This window comes from Mauremys mutica, chromosome 9, assembly GCF_020497125.1.
Source record: "Mauremys mutica isolate MM-2020 ecotype Southern chromosome 9, ASM2049712v1, whole genome shotgun sequence".
Taxonomy (NCBI): Eukaryota; Metazoa; Chordata; order Testudines; family Geoemydidae; genus Mauremys; species Mauremys mutica.
Genome location: NC_059080.1, coordinates 5,557,084 through 5,580,984, shown reverse-complemented (window position 1 = coordinate 5,580,984; position 23,901 = coordinate 5,557,084). Strand labels below are relative to the sequence as shown.

General features: G+C 46.6%; 1 protein-coding gene across 3 annotated transcripts in view; it reads left to right on the top strand.

Moving 5' to 3' along the window:
* Window positions 1-23,901, top strand: part of ARHGEF6 (Rac/Cdc42 guanine nucleotide exchange factor 6) — a 65,158-nt gene that overhangs the window by 20,976 nt on the left and 20,281 nt on the right. For all 3 annotated transcript variants that reach the window (XM_045030889.1, XM_045030888.1, XM_045030891.1), the window contains 6 exons: window positions 2,170-2,240; window positions 12,814-12,908; window positions 14,752-14,847; window positions 16,243-16,365; window positions 18,441-18,579; window positions 23,088-23,147. In XM_045030889.1, the coding sequence (XP_044886824.1) occupies window positions 2,170-2,240; window positions 12,814-12,908; window positions 14,752-14,847; window positions 16,243-16,365; window positions 18,441-18,579; window positions 23,088-23,147 (584 nt within the window). The remainder of the gene's footprint in view (window positions 1-2,169; window positions 2,241-12,813; window positions 12,909-14,751; window positions 14,848-16,242; window positions 16,366-18,440; window positions 18,580-23,087; window positions 23,148-23,901) is intronic.

The window sequence follows — 23,901 nt, the reverse complement described above, 5'->3', positions numbered from 1 at the left end:
CTCTCATTAAGTCAACTGGAGTCTTTCCATTGACTTCAGTGGAGTGAACCAGGCCCTTTGTGGCCAGTATTTTGGAGGTGAGCACCAGCTGTTGCCATGGATTTTTTCCCTATTTTGGGGATAGATGGACCTTGTGCTGGCCCTCTGCACAGGCTTGACAATGGCCTAGCATGGAGAAGCCCAATTTGTATAGAGAGCCAATGAACCAAACTAAACCCTTTATAGGATGGCAACCACTTCAAGCCGGCGGGGGGGAGCAGCAGCCCCAGCGCCCTTAGTTCCAGCACCTATGGGCAGGGCCTGTGCCTGCTGTTTTGCTAACATCTTGCAGGGCTGACCCTGCACACACACTCTAGTGTCATGCAGGCACTGCTCGTTGTGCCAGGCTTCATGGAGGGTTTGCAGTCTGCACGGAAGGGGAAGGCACTAAAATGGCCTAAGTTCTTTACCTGTGACGTCTGCCAAGACATGGACTCTGGTATCCTGACGGAAAAAGCCAGTACATACATACGCACCCCTCTACCCTAGAGGCTCTAGGGTGACCAGATGTCCCGATTTTATACGGTCAGTCCCGATTTTTGGGTCATTTTCTTATATAGGCTCCTATTACCCCCCACCCCCTGTCCCAATTTTTCACATTTCCTGTCTGGTCTCCCTACCTAGAGCCCTCAGAGCCTAAAGCAAGTTAAAGCTCAGAAAGGACCTGAACCAAAGCCCCCTAGGCCAAGTTAATAGAGGCTGTAGATAAATTTGCTGCAGGTTTATAATTAAAGTCTCTAAATAACACAACAGCAGATGTTAGAACACAGACATTAACTCTCATTGATTCAGTTACCATTGCAGCTTGAATGCATCTGCACAACAGAGTCGCTCTGCCTTTTTTCAGTGCTTCAGTCGCATGATGCTGTTTGCACTCGCGCTGTATCCTCAGTGTATTTTGGGGCCATAATATCTACCGGTGTGGAGTAAAGCATCATCAGGTGCTTTAAGTGATGCACAGGGACCCTCTGTGGAGGAGACAGGAAATGCTGCAAGGGCAATAAATAGAAAATACAACAAGCTGCAGTCTGAAATATGCTCAGTTTATCAACTTCAGCTTCTCCCCCTATTGTCTGCGTGACTGTGAGTGTGCTTTGGAGATTGCAAGAAGAGCACACACAGGATAAAATACCACTGTCTATTCTGCCTGGCAACGCTCAAGCTCTTCCTATATGTTCAGAGCTCCCACTAACACCAAGGGGAGCTTGGTACACCAAAGGAATGCAGGAATGAGCCCGTGGGCAGCCCATGTATGGGCTGATTACCTGTACAGGTGGAGGAGCAGGGCATACCATCAAACCCGTTCTTCTAGACAGAGGAAACAATGCCCGAAATGGAAACGCCTCCTGGCAATTATGTGGTTTTTTAGGCCCTTAAAGTTAAGAGCAGCTTAAGGCAGAGGTATTGTTCTCTTCCTTGTGAACCCACAGCAATTTACCACTGCACGTTGTTGGCATAGTTAGCTTTTTCTAGGGAAAAGAGCAGTGCAACAGTGACTGGGAGGTGTGGGAGGAGGGGACAGACCAACTGGATAAAAGGGGCTACTGTGAGTCATCTTAGCAAATGGATGTAAGAGAAAGATGTACTGTAGGTTGAACTTTGAGCCTTTCAGCTTTGGTCTGTTCCTTATTCACTCAAAACTCCCTTAATTTCAGTGAGGATTTTGCCTTTCAAAGGACTGCAGGGTTGAACCTCAACTTGCAACTACTTATTAAGGTGTGTTTAAATAAATCATGAATTAGAGATCACCCACAGCAAACCCCAAAACCCAGAAGTCCCCAGAGTTAGGAGTATGAAATCTGAATTCTGCGGATTGGCTGAAGCAAAACCCCTGCTGCAAACCCCACCTGCTGTTGCACGGTTGCCAGTTATTTTAGAAAAAAACGTGTAAATATCATAGAATGGCTGTGTTGCAGTTCTGTCCAGACTTACACAGCTGTCAGTTTCATGCATGCATTCAGTTTGCTTCAGGTTTCATTTAAAAATCCCTGCAATTGAGCTTCTCTTTTTTCTGTGACTATGTGATTTTTTGCAGTCTGCTGGACAAGATACAGATGTGGATTTTCCTGATAGGATGATAGCAGTTCTGCTTTATAATTTACAGGGTTTTTTGTTGTTTTTTTTGTTCAGATAAACCACTCTCTCCCAAAGCATTAAAAGGACAGGAAAGCCCTCAACTTACAAAGAATTATTATACGGTGGTAAGTTTTAAAGCACTGATTATATGTTTTAATAAGCAGAGTATTATTTTTATCCTCTGGACCAGATCCTCAGCTGATATAAATTGTCGCAGATTCACTGAAGTCCTTGGAGCTAATTTAATTTATGCCAGTTGAGGATCTGGCAGTTTGTGTTTAAATTTAACTATTGAGACTTCACTGGTTCAAGATGTCTGCTTGGTTATTGAGATGATAAACTACACATATAAGATGCTACAGAAAGTGAGAGTGCTTGCTGTGCTGGTGCCTGGAGCCGGCCCTGAATAACATAAAAGAGAAGTCAAGAAGGAGCAGCTTCTTAGGGCTTGGCTACACTTGAAAGTTGCAGCGCTGGGAGTTACAGTGCTGGTCATGCAGCTGTGCAGGACCAGCGCTGGTGTGTGGCCACACTCACAGCTACCAGCGCTGGTGTGTGGCCACATTTACAGCATTTGCAACGCTGTTGGGAGTGCTGCATTATGGGCAGCTATCCCAGCATTCAAGTGGCAACAACGTGCTTTTCAAAAGAGGGGGGTGGAGGGTGGTGTACTGTGCCAGGGAGTGGGGAAGATAGAGAGAGTGGATTTTTGGAGCCAACAGTTTAGCTTCCTGGATTGAAAAATCACAAAATGTTCGCGAACCCTTAGTCTTAATTGCAAACAGCCTGCATCCAACGCTGTTTCTCTGTCAAGCAAACATTCACTCCCTGCCTCTCATTTGATCGTTCACAGCCAGGTACAGATAGCTCCTGTTTGCTGTGATCAGTGTTTGTTTTTTAGATAAGCAGTTCAACGGAGCTCCGATCGGAGTTCACAACAAAACAAAGAGAGGCAGCATAACAAAACAAAGAGAGTAATTTAGTTAAAAGCATTCTGGGATATCTCCTTATTCCCTGGAGGCCAATAAAAGCGCTGGTGTGTCTCCACACTTGATGAGCAGCGCTGGATCACCAGCGCTGCAATCGCTACACCCCAACCTGACCAGGTGTACAGCCAGCGCTGCAGCCAGGGAGTTGCAGTGCTGGATGTGCCTTGCAGGTGTGGACGGTGTCGAAGAAAACTCAGTTCTCGCTTATGTTTAGGTGCAGCAAAAACAAATACTTTATTATAATACTCTAGTGAACACAAGAGGGAGAGAGTGTCAGGAACTGGGTTGCCCCTTGTCCTGAACAGATCTCTCTCAATTAGTAAAACAATCATAACAATCTTTATACCTTCTTAACAGACAGTGGCTAGCAAACTTGCAGACAGTAAAAGTAAACATTTGCATTTGTTTATACATAAGCCTATTCATTATCTTATTTGTCTGCAATACCAGAACAGAAAACAAGACTGCAATTCACAAGGTCATAACGACTTTTCACACAATTCACTCTGCACCAGATACAGGGTAACAGCTTAACCTCTGCTAATTAGCTAACATACATTAAGATCCCTTCAAACCTTTATTAATTAATTCTTGGCCTCCACATTCCCCCCTTTTGTACTTCTAGTACAACAAATACCTCAAATCTCAATTTGCATTAAACCATGGATTTCAGAGTCCACAGGAGACATCTCAACCTTAGGGGTTTTCATGGGATGTAAGGACAATGCATGATTAGCATGAACATGAAAAGTAGTATTACTATCATTACGTCCTTTACAACAACAACAACAATAACATAATCCCACACCAACTAACAACACTACAAACAATAACATCCCCATAGGAATAAAATAATGGGGTTGTCGTACAGTTTTGGTAACAAAGCACAATACATCAAACTTAGTACATAAAGTAGAAACTCTATAAGCGGTATGAAAGGCATTCTGCTCAGCATGATATATATTCTGAAGCATGTGAATTTGCCCCTGCAACTCAGAGATTCTGCGAACCTCTGGCAACAATGAAAGCAAATTCTGAAAACGATCAGGTACTATCCTAGTCCAATTAAAATATACCTGAAATCTAAGAGCTACATGTAACATTCTATCTGCAGGCCAGTAAATAATATGATTGCCTGCAGCAGTGGTAAGATTAATATGTATATCTTGTAACGTGGTGGCATTAACGTACACACAGCTATCATTAGCCTGAAAAAGTGGGTGTCCTGTAAGGGTAGTCCCTTGACCTTTACCCTCCCAGCAAATATTGTCATAAACAGTGACAACTTCCCCTGGCTTCAGTTTCCGTATACACTGAAGCTGTGGTGGTTCTAACGGCCAAAATGTCCATAAATTCCCTAACCCCATCCAAATATCAGCTGTAATCCCAGGAGCACTAACTAAAAATCGATTAGGAGAATCAGGTGGCCTGACTTCCCAGATATCTCGGTGAATCACCCAATCCCACATGCATCCTCCCCATGGACCGGCAGGATTCGGTATGTGGGAGCCCACACCCCCTTAACCGGTCCATATGCTTGGAAGGAGCACTGTGAACGTCCACATTTCCATCCAGAAAGTCTCCAAGTATGTCTCCATGGCCACAGATCAGATGGTACTCCTGACGTGTCTGTAAGGGCAGTGGGCCAAGCTTGGTGCACTAGATCATTCCGAATGGCCATCAACTGGTCATTCAGGAAATCCTGAATTTCCGAACATGCTAGATCCCACTGCAATGCCTTCCCAGCTTCAGTTATATTCAGTACCATCTCTCTCAATAAATTCTGGGTCAGAGAACTAAGGGCGGAAATGACATGTAACTCACCCACTCCGGTTCGCACTTGTGTCAGCTGTGCCCCAGAAATCAGGCCAGTGGCCTTCTCTAATTGGCCCAATTTCTCATCATGCTCCTGGGTTTTAAAAATATTCCAAACAGCAGCTGCAGAATTGGCCCCATCCCACAAGGATCCGGCTAGATCCCTCTTCTTTCTAGAGGAAATAACCCAGGCCCTCAGTTGTGCTAATCTAATGGCAGCCCCTTGGGAACAATTTGGATATGTAGAGGTGATCTGAAAACTAGATAAAGGCAATGTAAACTTCACAGTCCCTAGTGTAGTGTTTAGTACAGTCCACCGATATTCTGGCACATTTCCCTCAGCGTAGGTCTATACCACATCTGTTGGTTGTAGACCTGCATATATTTCTGAGAGGCATTAATATCAATAGCATAAGAGGGAGTGTATTGCAATAAAGTACAAGTCACATTATCAGTCACTGGAATGGTCTCAAGACAGGTAAAATTCCCAGTAGTAGAACAAACTCTTTGGGTAGTCGTTTGATTATTCACTAATTGGGTAACCAAATAACAATAAGGGCCTCTTTCAGGAAACATAGCACAAATTCCAGGAATAACCATCATATCTACTTCACTATGGAATCCATCAATTTCATATCTAAAGGCTAGGGGCTGATCTGCAGTAATATTATGGATCTCTATTGCCACTGAGCCATTTGTTTTCCACTCAATGGTTCTCTCATATGAAGTCTGTTGAACTTTAAAAAATAGGCTTTCTGAGCAATATTCTAATAAATCACTAAGATGGGAAGGTCTGGGCCAACGAATCTCATTAGAATATACAATTTCGTTTACATCTGGAACTCTGGAGGAGTTTGCAGAACGAATGTATCTTCTCCTCTTCCCCAAAAACAATCGTGGTCTAGCATGATAAAGGGAAGAGGGTTGTAATGTGGGAATACCTTTAGAAAAATCCAAAGGCACAGTAGGTCCGTCAGAGGACAAGGGAGAGGTTTCTAGCACGTCACCTTGTCCTCTTCTTCCGCTGTCCAGCAGGTGCAGCAGGGCTAGAAGAAGGAGCACGTTGATCATCAGTAGGTGTGGCCTCCCGAGGTGGAGGGGTCTTTTTGCAGTGCGATGCATGGGTCCAGGCAGGTAGTCCTTGACACTTCACAGCAGTGTTGGTAGTCAACAGGACTTGGAAAGGGCCTTTCCAGCGTGGAGCCAGGGCAGTCTTCCGTTGATGGACCTTTATGTAGACCCAGTCTCCCGGTTCCAACGAGTGGCAAGGTTGCACAGGATCCTTCGGTAAGGCTTCCTTCACCTGTGTATAAAAAGACTTAACACATTTAGTGCCTGACAATACTTAAGCATTATGTCATCCATCAAATGAATGTCCATCTGAGCTAAGGTCAGTGGGGGTGCAGTTGGTAGTCGCATTGGGCGCCCCGTCAAAATCTCATGAGGGCTGAGTCCAGTCTTTCGATTGGAATGGCTCTCATACTCATCAGTGCCAATGGAAGGGCATCTGGCCACTTTAAGTTCGTTTCAGCACAAATCTTGGCCAGTTTATTTTTTAAAATCCCGTTCTGGCGTTCCACTGTCCCAGCAGATTGTGGGTGATGAGGGCAGTGAAGGTTGTGTTGGATCTGCAAAGTTGTACATAACTCCTTTACAATCTGTCCAGTAAAGTGAGTTCCACGATCACTGTTGATACTCACAGGAATGTCAAAACGAGGGACAAAATCCTTAAGCAGAAGTTTCACAACAGTCCTGGCATCTGCCTTCCTGCAGGGAAAAGCTTCAACCCAATTGGTAAATACATCAACTAAAACCAATACATATTCATAACCACAACATTTAGACATTTGAATAAAATCAATCTGAATATTTACAAAAGGTCCCCAAGGAGGAGGGTGGGCTGCTCGCATAGCTTTAACAGCTTTACCAATGTTGTGTTGTTGACAAATCACACAGTGTTGACAGTAGGAATGGGCAACAGAAGGGAAAATGGGTGCAAACCAATCTCGGGCAACTGCAGCAACCATCCCCCCTTTGCTCACGTGTGCCATCCCATGGTATATGCGAGCAAGATAGGGCAATAACATCTTTGGTGCCACCAGGCGACCATCCGGGGCACGCCAAAGATTATCAGAATGTAAAATGCAGCCAGCAGCACTCCAAGAGTGCTTCTCAGTTCTTGATGTTGCCTCCTGGATCTTAGCCAGATCGTCAAGGGAGGCCAGTGAAGGCTGCTCTATCAGTACACAGGAATGTACAGCCTGAGGTGCAGAAAGAGCCGCTGTCCTAGCTGCAGAGTCAGCTAGAGCATTCCCACGGGTAACTTCATCATGAGGGGTCTTGTGAGCAGTACATTTAACAACAGCTATAGCTTTAGGCAACAAAAGAGCATCCAAAAGAGCAGAAACATAAAAACCATTCTTAATAGGAGAACCAGTGGATGTAAGGAAGCCTCTATATTTCCAAAGCAATCCAAAATCATGAACCACTCCAAAAGCATAACGAGAATCTGTATAGATAGTGACCGTTTGATCTCTAGCCAGAACACAAGCTCGAGTCAAAGCCACCAGTTCAGCTACTTGAGAGGAAAACACTGAAGAAAGGAAAGCACTTTCAACAACAGCACAGGTAGTGCAGACAGCATAACCAGCAACTAATGTACCCTTAGAATCTCGCAAGCACGAGCCATCCACAAAATAAAGGAGATCAGGATTCTGCAAAGGCACATCCAGTAAATCATCTCTAGGACGAGTAAGAACAGACGTTACAAACACACAATCATGTGGGGTTCCATCTTCAGGCCCAGGCAACAAAGAGGCTGGATTAAGAACAGGGCAACGAGCCAAAGTAATATGAGAGGAAGAAAGCAAAACCAGTTCATATTTGATAAGACGAGAAGCGGATAAATGCTGCGTCCTAGATTTCAACAAGAGTGCAGCCACAGCATGCGGAACACACACACTCAAAGGAGAACCCAATACAATAGATTCAGATAACTGAACAGAAAGGGCCGTTGCCGCTACAGCCCGTAAACAAGGGGAAAATCCTACCGCCACAGCGTCTAAGGCAGTACTGTAGTAGGCAATTGGACGGTGTTTGTCCCCGTGCTTTTGCGTTAGTACAGCCAAAGCAAACCCATTACGCTCATGACAGAAAAGAGTAAATGGTTTAGTATAATCAGGAAGTCCCAGGGCCGGAGCAGTAGATAGTCTCTGTTTAATAGCAACAAAAGCGCTCTCAGCCTCTGGGGGCCAAGGAAGAGGTTCAGGGGTACCAGACTTAGTCAGAACCTGTAAGGGTTTAATCACTGTTGCATAACCTAAAATCCACTGCCTGCAATATCCAGTCATGCCCAGAAACGTACGCATGTGAGAAACAGTACTAGGCCTAGGCATATTTAAAATAGCTGAAATACGAGAGTCTGATAAATGACGCTTGCCATGAGAAATATCATGACCAAGATAATGAACCTTGGGTTGACACAGTTGGAGTTTCTCTCGGGATGCTTTGTGACCTTTGGCAGCTAAAGCAGTTAAAAGAGTCAGAGTATCAGTTTTAGAAGAGTCAAAAGAGAAAGACGCCAGTAAAAGGTCATCCACATATTGTATAAGTACTGATTTTCCAGGGAAAACCACATCATCCAGATCCTTCTTCAGGATCTGAGAAAACAGGGAGGGAGATTCAGTATACCCTTGGGGTAACCTGGTCCAGGTATACTGACATCCTTTATAAGTAAAGGCAAACAAATACTGACTATCTGGGTGAATTGGAATGGAAAAAAAGGCTGAACACAAATCTACAACAGAGAAATAAGTGGCTGACGGTGGAATACAAGAAAGAATTGTAGCTGGATTTGGAACCACTGGAAAAGAAGGCAAAACCACAGCATTAATAGCGCGAAGGTCTTGAACAAAACGATAGGTATTCCTTCCTGGCTTCTTTACAGGAAAGATAGGAGTATTACAAGAACTAATAGTGGGAACAATAATACTCTGTTGCAATAAAGATTCTATAACCGGAGCTATGCCTGCCACTGCTTCAGGACGCAGTGGGTACTGTGGAATCCTTGGCAAAAGCTTAGCAGGGTCCACAAGAATTTTAACCAGCTCGGCTGTTCTAATCTGTCCCACTTCATTTGCATGACGAGACCAGAGATGGGGGGGCACTTGTGACAACAAATGCACAAGGTCAGGGCTGAGTGGAGACTTCGACGCAGCTGGCTCGGATATATGGAGTGTAGCCAACACCAGGTTAGTATTCTCATCAGGAACCTGTAAGAATACGCCATCTGGTGTACAGTAGATGGTACAACCTAATTTACACAACAGATCTCTTCCCAGCAAATTCACAGGAGAAGTAGAACTGAGTAGAAAGGAATGTTTATCTTCTAGAGGGCCAAGACAAATTTCGAGGGGTACTGAGACAGGATGCGAAACAGGACAGTTTGAAATGCCCACAGCATTAACAGACAAAGCGGACAAAGGAACAGAGGGAAACTCCGAGGATCTCAGAGCAGACCTACTAGCCCCAGTGTCTACAAGACAAGTAACAGATTTACCAGCAATATTACAATCAACAAACGGGCCTTCTTGATTAATAGAAATTAAAGGATTCATGATGCAGTTACGTTCCCTCAGGCTGTCCTAGTAAGGGGTTCCTTGTGGGGAGAATACAGGTGCTTCAGGATTGGGGAACTGAGTAGGATTTTGAGCAAATCGATTTGGACACTCATTTCTCCAGTGTCCCTCCTGACCACACAAGTGGCATGCAGTGCTCCCAGTCGGGGCAGGATTCTGGGCAGGATATGAGGAACCTCGTCCCATACCTCTCCCACGACCTCGTCCCCGTCCTCTTCTCAGTCCCCCACGACCCCTATTCTGATAAGTTTGTAACTGTAAAGCCATAAGTTTTGTTTCACTGGTTTCTTTCTTCTGGTCTATGCAAGCTGTACAATGATTTGCAACTGTCACCAATTCTGAAAGGGGTTTAGTTTGCCAGCCAATACAAATAGTTCTCAATGGTTGCTGAACTTTTGGCAAGAGTCCCTGAACAAAAGCAGCTCCCACCGCTTCCCTGGCATTATCAGCTGGATCAGTAATTCCCGAATGCTGTTCAAAGACCTTAGTCAGTCTATCAAGATAATCAGCAGGGGATTCTCCCTTATTTTGTTTACAATTTGCAATCTTGGTCCAATCTGTTTTCTTAGGACAAACTTCTGAAATAGAGGTCAAGAGACGATTCCTAGCCTCTGTCAAAGCATCCCCAATACCAGGGTCGGCATCAGGCCAAGCTGCCTGTCTGTTAAGGCGTTGCTGTACTTCGGCGGGCAGTACAGCTCGTAAAAGTTGATTAATATCTGCCCAAGATGGATTATAGCACTGAATCACTGTCTGGAGCTCTTCTCTAAACTTTACTGGCTCCTCCCTGATTTTAGGAAATTCTTTCACCAAGTTTCTAAGATCTCCAGGTGTCCACGGGGCATGTACCTTAATTAACCCCCCTATCGCTCCAGCTCCAGGCAAGTCCCTTAAAGGAGCCTGGAGTGCCTGTGTCGTGCTTCTAAGAAAGTAGCCGGCATGGTTATCAGCAGAAGTAGGGTTAACCGGACTACTGGTGTCAGTCAGTAGGGAAGAAGATAATTCTTCCGAAGAAGGAGAATGAACAACTTGTGCAGTTGATAATTGCGGCGACGAAACAATTACTGCCTGCACAGCCCGAGAAGGGGGGGCCGAGGGGGAAGCCTGCTGCGGCTGTGGAATGCTGCTAAAAAAATCCACTATATCTTTTGTAGTCTCCTCCTCACTTTCAGGTTTAACTAATTGAGGATAAAGAGAAGCAGAGGGCTGCACTGAAGCAGGAAGACATTTGGATGTCTGACATTTAAGTTTTAAATCTTGTACTTCAGTTTTTAATTTCTCCTGGGAGTCCTTCAGACTCCGCACCCGAGACTCATGGAGTCTCTTTGTTGCTTCCTCCCACCAAGACAGAAACTGCTCGCACTGCGCAGCAGAGGTGTGTGATTTAAGGGCTTCACGGAGGCATGTAAGTTTATCTAACTCAAAGGTACCTTCTAATGGGCATTGTTTAAATGAATTTTCACGCGTGTACAGATTCCAATCATTTAAATACCTGCAGGTTTTAGGACCATAATGTACGTACATGTAATATGCTGGGGTACCCTTAGGGGGTAAAGTGGAAAGTTTAGACTGTTCCCCCCCCATGTTCCAGTCACACCAACTGAAGGGGTCCCTGTCCGCGCTAGCGGACCAGAATCTAAGAATCCCTCCCTACAGGGCACTCACGTACAGGAGAGACTCACAAGAAAGACTACGACCCTCGTACATCTCCTTTCAGCAAAGAGCGTCGGCTAAAGACTCCATTTCCGGGAGATAAACCCGCATACTCTAATTGCATCCAGGGAGACGATCAGATTGTCAGTAGCCCACACAGAAGGGAAAGGGAGGGAAAATGGGTTCACACACTCCTAGACCCAGGCAGCTTCCTCGCCGGACTATGCCAAGCTGAGTCAGCCCACCGTGGGTCGGATCTCCTAAAGATCCACTAGTTACTGGGCTTGCGTTAGACTACTCCTGATCATTAGCAAGCGCTTCACAGGGCAATCTGGGCGTCTTCCAGCAACGAACACTCACACAGGTATACACACACACACACACACCAAGGCCTCTTTTCCTCTATTTAACCCTTTTTTAACCTTTTTAAAATTTTTTTTTCTTTTTTTATTTTATTTTATTTTTTTTTTTTTTAACCAAGATGCATCATTACCTGGTCCGGACCAATACCATGAGGCGGTATGACAACCCCTCTTGAGGCGGTAAAAACCCCTCAGCACCGGTGCATTCTAATGCATTACCTTATGCATTACCTGTTGGCCAACTCAGCAGTTCCCAGTACTGCTATAACTAACCTTCTTGGGGCCTCTCCCCAATACCACTCTGCATTTGATCCTGCTGCACAGTCAAAAAGTTCAGATGGCGTGAGCCCAACAGAAACAGACGTCCCCCACAGACAGTCCTCCTCCGATACCCCAATAGAGATTTCAAAAGGTCTCTTACCTCTATTGTGGCGCCATGGGGTTCGAAGGGGAACGATCCGTAGCAGCCGTCTGTGTGTCCGTGGGCGTTGCCATCCCGGACGAGCCCCCAAATTGTCGAAGAAAACTCAGTTCTCGCTTATGTTTAGGTGCAGCAAAAACAAATACTTTATTATAATACTCTAGTGAACACAAGAGGGAGAGAGTGTCAGGAACTGGGTTGCCCCTTGTCCTGAACAGATCTCTCTCAATTAGTAAAACAATCATAACAATCTTTATACCTTCTTAACAGACAGTGGCTAGCAAACTTGCAGACAGTAAAAGTAAACATTTGCATTTGTTTATACATAAGCCTATTCATTATCTTATTTGTCTGCAATACCAGAACAGAAAACAAGACTGCAATTCACAAGGTCATAACGACTTTTCACACAATTCACTCTGCACCAGATACAGGGTAACAGCTTAACCTCTGCTAATTAGCTAACATACATTAAGATCCCTTCAAACCTTTATTAATTAATTCTTGGCCTCCACAACGGTTACTAATTGCAGCGCTGGAAAGCCTCTACCAGCGCTGCAACTTGCAAGCGTAGCCAAGCCCTAAGGCTTATTTTGACTGCTTTCCTGGGACACTGCACCTTGTGAGATCAAATCTGTAATTTGAAACCTCATTCCTGTTTTGCACAGTTTCTGTCTTGCATTAGCATGTTCTTTAGGCATTAATAAGTCAGAGGTGGATTTAAAATATGTTTCCAGGTTGCTCTGTTGTTGGAAGCTGATGTAGTCACGCACCTAGTCATTAGTGCTGAGATCTGCTCTTTGTTCTGTCTCTCACTGTAGGTACTGCAAAGTATTCTGGAAACAGAACGTGACTATGCTAAGGAACTACAGTCACTTCTGGGAACTTACTTGAGACCCCTCCAATCCTATGACAAGTAAGACCCAAGTCAGTCTGTGATGACACAACACTTCAAAGCCTTTTCACTTTTGAATATTTAGGGACCAATTCTGCTCTTTAAAGGTACTCATGCAAAACCTCAGAATGATCAGGAAAACAAAGCTTGTGATAGCTTCTGACTCTTCCTTTTCCTGCATTTTTGCGTAGACATCTGATTGTGCGATGGATTATTAAATATGCAATTCTGATAGATATGATCACTACAGGCTCATACATGGAATTGTTCTCTCATGTGTATTCTCCTCCAATGTGCCTTATTTTGGCTGCTCAACTTCAAATGGGACCGCCTAGTCATTTCTTCAGTGGACATTACTTAGACCAGGCTATGATCTAGGAATTGCATTAACTATGGTTAGTCTGGCGCTTGTTTATTCTGAATTTGCTAACTAGTAAGCATTGCCCCGCTCTCTGTACATTGATCTGCTTGAAGTGTTTTCTTGTTCTCTACACATCATCCTGCAGTTATGGATAGCCAAAGTGATGTCTGGACAACTGAGGGTCATTGTCAGGGTCTAGGTGCAGAAATAAGACATAGTCCAAAATGTTTTCCATCACTATCATGAGAAAAGCTGATGTGAAAATTTCAGATTCCATCTACATCCAATCGCAAATTTAGGATTTTATCAAACCTTTGTCTTTCATTTGTCCAAGCAATGGCATGTAGATATCTCTTGGTTGCCTACACATCAATAGTCTCACTGTGCATAAATTATTCCAGTTTCAGTAACCTGTCTCTTATGCTTACTGCATTGGCTTTATAGTCCTCTGTCCTAGGTAGTAGCATAAATAGGCACAATATGCATGCTTGGATAATTCCATCTAGTAGACCCAGCCACCCCCTCTTTAGAAGTTGTGCAGTTGTAACCGTGGAGTAGCGGTATCTCTGGATTTTGGTGCTGCATACTGTGAGGAGAAAGTAGAACTCCAGTAGGTTACAAGCGCAGAGGTCAAACACAGCCTTTTTCCAGTTTGGAGAGATGTGAGGGCAGAATCTCAAGCCCTTCATATTTTCTATGGGAACAAAGTTTCTGTTTTTTAAGTCACATGGTGTCCAGATTCCTCAAACCTTTGGAAATATTTGTGTGGATAAATTCAGCAATGGAAAAGTCTCAAGACCCCAGCCTTTCTTCTCCACAGGATGCATGTTGGCCTTCTTAGTCACAGTTCTTATCCTGGGATCCAGGGGCACAACACTAGGTGACGTGACTTTCTCATATTGCTGTAACAATTGTATCTAGAAGTCTGATTTATCACAGAACTGTAGAGAGCACAAAGGGAAGTAAGGCTGAAATGACCGAGGGTGCTGAGCTGATGGTGGGAAGACTAGCAGGAAGTGCAGGGAGCACAGAGATTGTCATTGTAATTTGTGTGCAATAGCTCCTAAGTGCTAGGTGCTGTACAAAGTCCATCCCTGGAAGAGGTTACAATCTAAAGCTCCAATCTTGCAACATGAGTCAGGGTTGGCCTGCCTATGAATACTATTCTGCCCGTATCTCTGTGTCTACATCCTCCTTCTCCGCCCCCAGAAGAAATCCTGTCTATATCAATGAGGACAATTAAACAATGTGAGACGATTATGGGATTAAAATACAATTCAGTTAAGCCTTGATAGCAATCTTCTATAAGGTATTATTTGTGTATCATGAATTTTGGTTTTGTATTTCATTACATTAATTTGTGTTTCTTAATACTTTAAATCTCCCATATTTTGAACAGGTTATCTGGAGATGTTCTCAGATGGTTTTTTTTTAAATAAGAGATTTGTTTTGAATCATTCCAAAGTACCTATCAAGTACTATTCAGTATTTTAATTCTTTCAGGCTAAGTGTGGTGGATATTGCATCTTTACTGGGAAATGTTGAGGAAATATGTTCGTTTCAGCTAACACTGAATCAAGCCTTGGAAGAATGTGCAAAGTAAGCATCTGCCATTGCAATTAAGGGTGATGAGTTACTAACCTGTGGTTAAAAATAATACAAAGGCCTATTTATTAACCTTGCTCCTAGCTACTGTCTGTACATTTGTTTTAATATAGAAGAAAGAGGAGCTAGAGAAGGCTGTCATCAGTGCTTAGAGGGTAAGAGAAAGTAATAGAAATAGTGACATGTGTACCTCTGAGGTGTCTTCTGAACTGCCCTGCTTATAAACAGAAAGTTAAGACTAGCATTTGCCTTTAGGAGACCGATGCCAAGTCCCATTGGAAGTCAGGGGAAACTAGGTGTCTAACTCTTGTAAGCCTTTTTGAACAGTATCAACCTAAATCTTTTCCTTTCATCCCAAGCGAATGCACCATCCCCAGCTGTCAATGTGACCAGGGCAGAGCCTGGGCTAGAACTGGGAGAAATGGATAGTTCTGTCTCATCCCTCTTACTGGGGGTTGCTGAAAAGAGAAAAAGAAAACTGACTAATGGGATAGGGGTGCGGGGAAGCTGGTCAAAATAGCAGAATCATTTCAGACTCTGGGCTTCCTTTCTCTTTCTCATCTCCTATTCAAGCACTGCACAGAGCTTCTGAGGGAAGGAGCCATGCAGGACAGGGGCTCCTTTGGCCCAAAGCAACAGGCCAGAGATGTCAGAGAGAACACTCACACTTCATTAAGCAGCCACAGCAGAGACCTGAGAGGCACTTCCATGTGTGTCCTCAGCTATGGAGTGTTTGACCAGCTAAAGTTACAGCACCCCAGCTAGAATTCTGAATTCCGTCACTGAAAGGCTCTAAGTGTGTTCTGTCTTACGGTGGGCTACATCAATGGCTCTCAACCATTCCAGACGACGGTACCCCTTTCAGGATTTGCCTTGCGTACCCCCACGTTCACCTCACTTAAAAAACTACTTGCTTACAAAATCAGACATAAAAATACGAAAGTGTCACAGCACACTGTTACTGAAAAATTGCTGACTTTCTCATTTTTACCATACAATTATAAAATAAATCAATTGGAATATAAATATTGTCCTTATGTTTCAGTGTATAGTATGTAGAGCAGTATATAAACAAGCCATTGTCTGTATGAAATTTTAATTTGTAGTGACTTTGCTAGTGCTTTTTATGTAGCCTGTTGTATAACTAGGCAAATATCTAGATGAGTTGAGGTACCCTCTGGAAGACCTCTGTGTACCCCCACGGGTACGTGTACCCCTGGTTGAGAACCACTGCTCTACATAGCTGAATTTCTACCACAGCTAGCACTGACAGCTGGTTATGAAATACAGTGTGTCCATTTCACTGATGCTTTGTCATGTCTGAGGACCTGGCTCATGAACTCCTGTTTCAATGACATGCTCTGAAGATGTTGCTGCTTATATTTGCAGGCTTCCCGAGAACCAGCAGAGAGTGGGAGGCTGTTTTATGAACCTGATGCCACAGTTCCGATCTCTGTACCTCACGTATTGCGCTAACCACCCTTCCGCTGTTAACGTGCTAACCCAACACAGGTCAGGAACGGCTTGTGTCGAAAGAGCAAACCATCCGTTTTTTAACAATGCCAAGTCCAGCCAGGGCCTTTGCCTGGGATCTCGACAACAGGATCCAAAGGCAACATGTTTGCACAGACCCTTTCCAAAGACCCTATGTGTGTGCAGAGGAACCTGCCACCGCGCAGATCAACCTGTGCTCACCTACCTCCACTGCAAGGACACACAAGCATCCCACATGACACTGACACGCCGATATCAGGGGTCTGATCCTGTGAGGTTCAGACACCTTCAACTTACATTCACTTACTTGAGGGTGCTCCACACCTCTCAGAACCAGGCCCAAAATATGGCGTGAAGAGACTTGAAACAGAGGTTTGCTCAGCAAACCACAAAGAGGCCACACAGTTCTGTACATTATTGCACTAATCACGGCAACATTCTCATTCAAGGTGTGACTCCCGGGCAGACACCTGCATGTGCCTTAGCTTTATACTGTAAACTGAGAACTAAGAGAGTCCTCTGAGCTGACAGGCTACTGCTGCGTTCCCCCCAGTGCTGCTCAGCTCTCCTGCACACAGCTGTGAAAGCAGTGACCTCAGCCCAAGGCCTTTCAAATGTTTCTCTTGTAACACATCTGATTGTAATTTAGTCTAATTACAGTCCTGGCTATTGTGAGTGACTCCTTCATTCAGTTCATTAGCCAGAGAATGTTTCAAATGCGCATTTAACTGATCTGTTTTGGTGAATATGCTGATACACACAAAATGTGCTCTCCAAAGTGCTATGAGCCAAAGCTGAGCATGTTGTGCATGTTTAGTAGGTGCCAAGGCCAAACCGGACCATTGTGATCATCCAGACTGATCTGTAAAACACAGATCATAGAACTTCCCCAAAATAATTCCTAGAGCAGAGCTTTTAGAAAACCATCCAATCCTGATTTAAAAATGGCCGGTGATGGAGAATCCACCACAACCCTTGGAACAACTTCCAATGTTTAATTAGCCCCACTGGGTAAAATTTACGTTTTATTTTCAATCTGAATTTTTCTAGCTTCAGCTTCCAGCCATTGAATTGTGTTAGGTTGGATTGTGTCCACTGGGTTATGTTAGCCCTTTCTCTGCTTGATTGAAGAGCCCATTTTTAAGTCTTTGTTTCCCATGGAGGTACTTATAGACTGTAATTAAGTCACTCCTCAACTTCCCTTTGTTCAGCTAAATAGAGCTCTTTGACTGTGTCACTGTAAGGTGTGTTTTCTAACCCTTTAATCGTTCCTTGGCTCTTCTCTGAACCCTCTCCAATATAGCAACATTGTTCTTGAATTGTGGACACAGTCTTCTAGCAGTGGTCACTGGTAACTTAGTGATCTCTATAAAGTGTGTTCTCTAGAAAGGAAATCCTGCTTACTACTCCCAGTGGGTTGTTCAGGCACCCAGCAGCAAGTGGATCCAGGGTGCTTAGGCCTCATGCCACAGGAGAGAGGCCTAGTGGTGTTAGGCAGAGCCCTGGCAGTACTTGGCATGCCTACGCTACAGCAGCTTGTAACAGCAGTCCCTACTTGCCATCTAACATGAGCAACTGTCATTACAAACGTGTTCTCCGGAACTGTACATTGGGCCTGCGTTGTGTCTGGGTCCTGGCACAGGTATGTGGGGGTGGGGGAAGGGTGCTAGGAGCCATCTCTCACTGGGGACTCCATGCGAGGGCCAGCTGCAGTGGGAGGGAGCACAGGTACTGCTCCTTCCTAGTGTTCCTGGGGCTCAAGTCACCCCAGAGGAACTTGGTTTCCTATCCCTGCAGAGCTGGCCAGTGCACTAGTGTGTGGAGTGGCTGTACCTACCTGTGGTGGTTGCACAGCATGCACACACCTGCAGAGCACCAGGGTTTTCCAGAGGCATGATTCTCCCCCGCCCCCACTCTCCTTGGGGAGCAGTGGCTTTGATCTGCCAGAACCCCAGCCCGGCCCTCTCTGGCCCACTGTGTTTGCATCAGCTGGTAAATGTAGAAGAAGCTGGGCCACCGTTCTTTGGACAGTGAAGGTGTTAGTAAAACATGGCCCTTAAAGGCTGGTGAACTTTCCTTGTCTCTGTTTATAGTGATGAACTGGAGAAGTTTATGGAGAACCAGGGCGCGTCCAACCCAGGGATTTTGATCTTAACAACAAGCCTCAGCAAACCCTTCATGAGACTGGATAAGTACGTCACCCTTCTCCAAGAACTGGAGCGGCACATGGAGGTAAATGAAACATAGTGTCTGCCGGGCAGATCATAAGTGGGGTTTTGTGCTGCCAAAAAAACTGCATTGAGAATTGCTTGTACCCGGGGTCCTTCTGTCTAGGGGGGCGGGGGAGCCACTACTGTAGTAACTGAGCACCCCACATGCTTCAACGTATTTCTCCTCACACGCCCCTGTGAGGTAGGACAGTGCCATTATCCCCAATCTTCTGGCATGGAGGAATTAGAGGCTGGCCCAAGGTCACACGGGAAATTTGTGGCAGAAAAAGGAACTAAACTTGGGTCTTCCAAGTCGGAGACTAGCACCCTAACGGCTGGGCCATTCTTACCTTATAGCTGCGTCTAATCATGATGCGTAATCAGGTTCTAGGTGCTCTACTCTAACATGGGTCAGCTGAGCAGTGAGGGCAGTGAGCCACTGGGCTGTCACCCACGTAGAGACTTAGTGCATCAACTCTCCCTCCTCAAAGCTACAGGCTCTCTGCTGCTCATCCTCCAGCCCCTTCCCCATGGAGCGTCGTGACCCTGAGCCCGGCCCTCTGGACACTGCAGCAGCAGGAGGGAGATATGGGAGGGCAGGGGGCTCTTGGACACCGTGGCAGTGAGGGCTATGAAAGTACTGGGTGCCTAGGCTAACGAGATAGGAGGTGAAGAGGTGAGGGCAGCAGATTGGCCAACAGTCTCGTTTTGAGCAGGACAGATTTTGCCCTCTGTCCTGGGTCCCCATGTTGTGTCCTTGAGGAGCTGGACCAAAATAGATGTTTTGTTTGCAATTCTTGTCTGTGGCCACAAGAGGCCACTGCTCCCAGCGTAGCAACCAAAGGCTGCTCTGCTGTTGCTCCGGGCTTCTCCCAGCACAAGTGCGCTCATACCACTGAGGCAGCTGCTCTGCTCAGGCACCCAGCTCCCTGCTCCCAGCCAATGGTGTATCCATGAACAGACCCTCCCAGTGGCAAGCGAGAACCCTGCAGGCAGCAGGCGCACACAGTGGGGCGAGGGCAATGAGGAAGGAGGGGATACAACCAGGGTGGGGCAGAGGAAGAGTGGAAACCGGGCTAGTGCAGGCAAGGAGGAGCTACCCCGGGAAAACGGCTGAGGCACAAGCAGACCTGGTGGCACCAGATGGGGAGCAGGCCCCTAGAGGGTGGATGGGAGAGGCTGCTCACCCGTTGGGGGGTGGGGATTTCTGGAGAAGGGTCTGGTGAGGCTCTGGTGTTAGGCCCCTCTTCCGGAGGGTTTGCCCAAGGCAGCTCCCACGCGGCTGCTTGGGGAGTTGCTGCTGTCCCATGTGCTTGCAGCAGTGGGTGAATTGGCGAGGCGCTGTGGTGCTCTGCGGCAGTCATGGTGGGCCACACCATGGTGGGCTGAACGCAGCAGGCAGCAGAGGGTCCTGGCACCAGGGCAGGGCTCTGAGAAATGCCCAAAGAAGGCTCAGTTTTGAGGCTTGCTAAATAAGATACTTATATTTCTGGAAAGCTTCTACAGTTCCCCACAAGCCCCCACGTCACTGGCTTATTTGGAATTTTGGCCTTAGCAAAATCTATCAAATGCTGACAGCAGCAGAGGGGTGAGAGAGGGGAGATCCGGTCGCCTGGTTACCGCACCGGGATAGGATTCAGTCCCAGAGGACACATTTTATCCAGACTTTTTTATCCAAAATACAGCTCAGCTCTGGATGGGCAACTAGAAGCTTGTTCACACCAGGGAAGTGTCCTAAAAATGTCCTACCATTGTTAACCTAGGTTCAGGTGAGCCGCTGTGTTAAAAACTTTGAAAGCCCTCGTACAGATAATCCATCTGGTTGCTGACCCAGGCCAGTTATATCTGTGTAACCCAGTGGTCTCCCACCTTTTTATGCCCAAGATCACGTTTTGAATTTAAGGGCAACCCAGGATCTATCCTGCCCCTTCCCCAAGGCCCCGCCCCTTCCCCAAAGCCCCGCCCCACTCACTCCATGCCCCCCTCTCTCTGTCGCTCACTCTCCCCCACCGTCACTCACTTTCATCAGGCTGGGGCACGGGGTTGGGGTGCAGGCTCTGGGCTGGGACAGGGGGTTGGGATGTCGGAGGGGGTACAGGGTGCTGACTCTGGGAGGGGGGTCGTGGTGGGGGCAGAGGGTTGGGGTGCAGGAGGGGGTACAGGGTGCTGACTCTGGGAGGGGGGTCATGGTGGGGGCAGAGGGTTGGGGTGCAGGAGGGGGTACAGGGTGCTGACTCTGGATTGGGGTCAGGGCTGGGGTTTGGGGTGCAGTAGGGGGTATGGGGTGCTGGCTCTAGGAGGGGGCTCAGGGCTGGGGGTTGGGGTGAGGCCTCCCGCTGGGCAGCACTTACCTCTGGAGGCTCCCAGTCTGTGGCTCAGTGTGGCTGCCACTAATGCAGGCTCCCTGCCCACCCTGGCCCCACACCACTCCCAGAAGGGGCCAACGTGCCCCTGGGGGTGGGGGGGGCACGTGGCTCCGCATGCTCCCCCTCTCTGCAGGCATCACCCCTGCAGCTCCCATTGGCCCCAGCTCCCTGCTCCCAGCCAATGGCTGCTGCAGGGACAGTGCTTGCAGGCAGGAGCAGTGCGTGGAGGGAGACACCTTCCTTCACCCCCAGGGCTGTGGAGCCGCGCTGGCCACTTCCGAGAGCGGCGTGGGGCCCGGGCAGGCAGGGAGCCTGTCTTAGCGGCAGCCCCACTGCGCTGCCGGAGCTTGCGATTGACTGGGAGATCCTCTAGGTGTAACCCCTGCCTGCTCGGTGTGGCGCCCTGTCCCCCTCTAGTGGCCCCTCGCCCCGCTAGAGATTGACGAGTCTGCTACAGCCTTAGCTAAGGGTAGGTCCATACTTACCCGCTGGGTCGGCGGGTAGCGTTCGACTTCTCGGAGTTCGAACTCCGAACGCGCTCCCGTCGACTCCGGAACTCCACCACCGCGAACGGCGGTGGCGGAGTCGACGGGGGAGCCGCGGAGTTCGATCCCGCGGCGTCTGGACAGGTAGGAAATTCGAACTAAGGTAGTTCGACTTCAGCTACGCTATTCGCGTAGCTGAAGTCGCGTACCTTAGTTCGACACCTCCCCCTCCGCCCCCCGTAGTGTAGACCAGGCCTAAGCGACACGTGGCTTTTAGCTCATGCAGTAGAGGCTCCTGCACGACGTTCCAGAGGTCCCAGATTCGATCCTGCCTGCTGATGAGTGGGGTCTCTCCATGTTACATCTGCTCCAGGGAAAGCTCAGCCGTGTTTTCTATAGCTGGGCTAGGTCTGGTCTGCACTTTGCACTTACATTCCTTCCAGCACCATCCCAGCTGTGCATGTCAGCAACGGCTAATGTTCCTAGTGTAGGGCCCAGGCTAGAGAGGGAATGGGGAAAAGAGAAACTCCCCTAACGCCGCGCTCACTGACTGCTGCCCATGCTCCTCTGACTGCATGTCCACAGCGGCTGTGGCCAACACCCTAACCAAGGTGAGAGAAGAGCTGGAGGGTTGCTCAGACACAGGTCACCTATTTTTGTTGGTTTCTAGATTGTGAACATGGTGAGTGGGTTTATACGTGCTGCACCTTGTATGAACCTCATGCCTGTATGAGTGTATAAATCAAGGGTATAAGCAAATGTGATAGACGTGGGAGTGGCTGTGTGCTGTGAGCTTAATTTGTGCTGGGGCTTGCCAGGGCTGAGCCTCTGGGTCTGCTGCATCAGTTATGAAAGTAAAAACATTTTATTTGAGCCCCCGGCACCTATTCGTGTGAGTCCCAGCACCTCTTTTGTTACAAGTTAAGCACTGTTCTTGGCCCATCTGCCCATGACTGGGCCAGCTACTATGTCCAGCGACTGGGCTCTGGAGTTTGGTTATAAAGAGTGTATAATGTATAGGCCAAATTCTGCCCACAGATCTGTGTGAACTACTCCAGTGGAAGTTGATGGGAGTTGTGTGTGTCTGTTCAATATCAGAATGGCCATATGCATACAGTGATGGAGGCAGAGACTAAGGGCAGTGTCCTGCCCTGATCTCTGCCCCTCTAGCCTTCTGTTCTCTGTGCATGTGCAGAGCTCCCACTGACATTAATGTGAATTCCATACATGGGAGGTGATGCGGTGGAATATTTCATATGAGAGTCAAGATCTGTTCTGTGGACAAGAGAGCAGAACTTTGCCCTATACAATCTGGCACTGGGCTGTAGTTTTCTTAAAAAGCAACGTTTGGTTGAGCTGAAATGATATCTATCCTTGATCCCTTTTCTTTTGTTGAACAGTTTTGCATCAGCACCTCACTTAGTTGCTTTATATCACTTGAGGATGACGAAGGCAGTAGAAGAGTGTAGGATAGAATTGGGGGGGGGGTCCTTCACCCCACTGGAATGTGCAGTTCCCTGGGCCATACAGCATCCTCCCCTGTGCTGAATGGCTGCAGCCCAGCTCCATATGGCCATATAGAATTTCCATGGCTTTTAAACCATGGCAGTAATGGGGGAAATCTGCATTTCCAAATGCTGTTGCTATTCGTAAGTAACAAAGATTTCTTCCTTCACTAGGAGGCACATCCGGATCATGAAGATGTTTTGAAAGCATTCACATCTTTCAAGTCCCTTGTGGTAGGTGGCGATTCTCAAAATAGAGTGCTCCTTCTCTGTGCTGTGTTTCACAAAGAGTGAGTCAAGCCTGACATTTGTCTCCTTGTGAAAAGGTCTTTTAGAATGGAAAAGATGGGTTATGGAGACACCTTATTTGAAATTTAGCCTGACTTTGCCATCTGGCAGCATGTTCCAACAATTGCATTGTGATCTCTGTAGTGTAGGACCTAACTAGATAAAGAAACATATTTTAAATGTGTGCCACATAAGGAAGCCACATGTGGGTGGGGAGTTTCCTTTCATCTCTTTCCCCTTTACACCTTTGTCATTTTTGCTGCATGTAATTGCACAATTCCTTACTCATTAAAATGAGCTGTGAAGGATTAACGCAAGTATATGACTCAACTGCCACTTCTAATAAAGAGATGCATTCTGTGGCTGATCCAGAGCCTATTGATTTAATTGGGATTCTTTCCACTGGTATCCATGGGCTTGGGATCAGGTCCTTGTATATTAGAAACATTATAATATAAACATATAATAAACAGGTCCTTGTATATTATAAATATTATAACACCATGTGAAATGGCAATACGTAGAGAAATTATTAGTCTACTGTCTCTTTGTGTCTTTACAAATAACAGGAAAGCAATCAGTAGCAATTCAATAGTGAACATATTTCAGTTAATCGTTCCAAATCACTTTAGAACCTTTTGGCAAATGAAAGGAGAAAGAAAACCTTCCACATGGTTGACCGTTTTACTGGGGAAGGTTT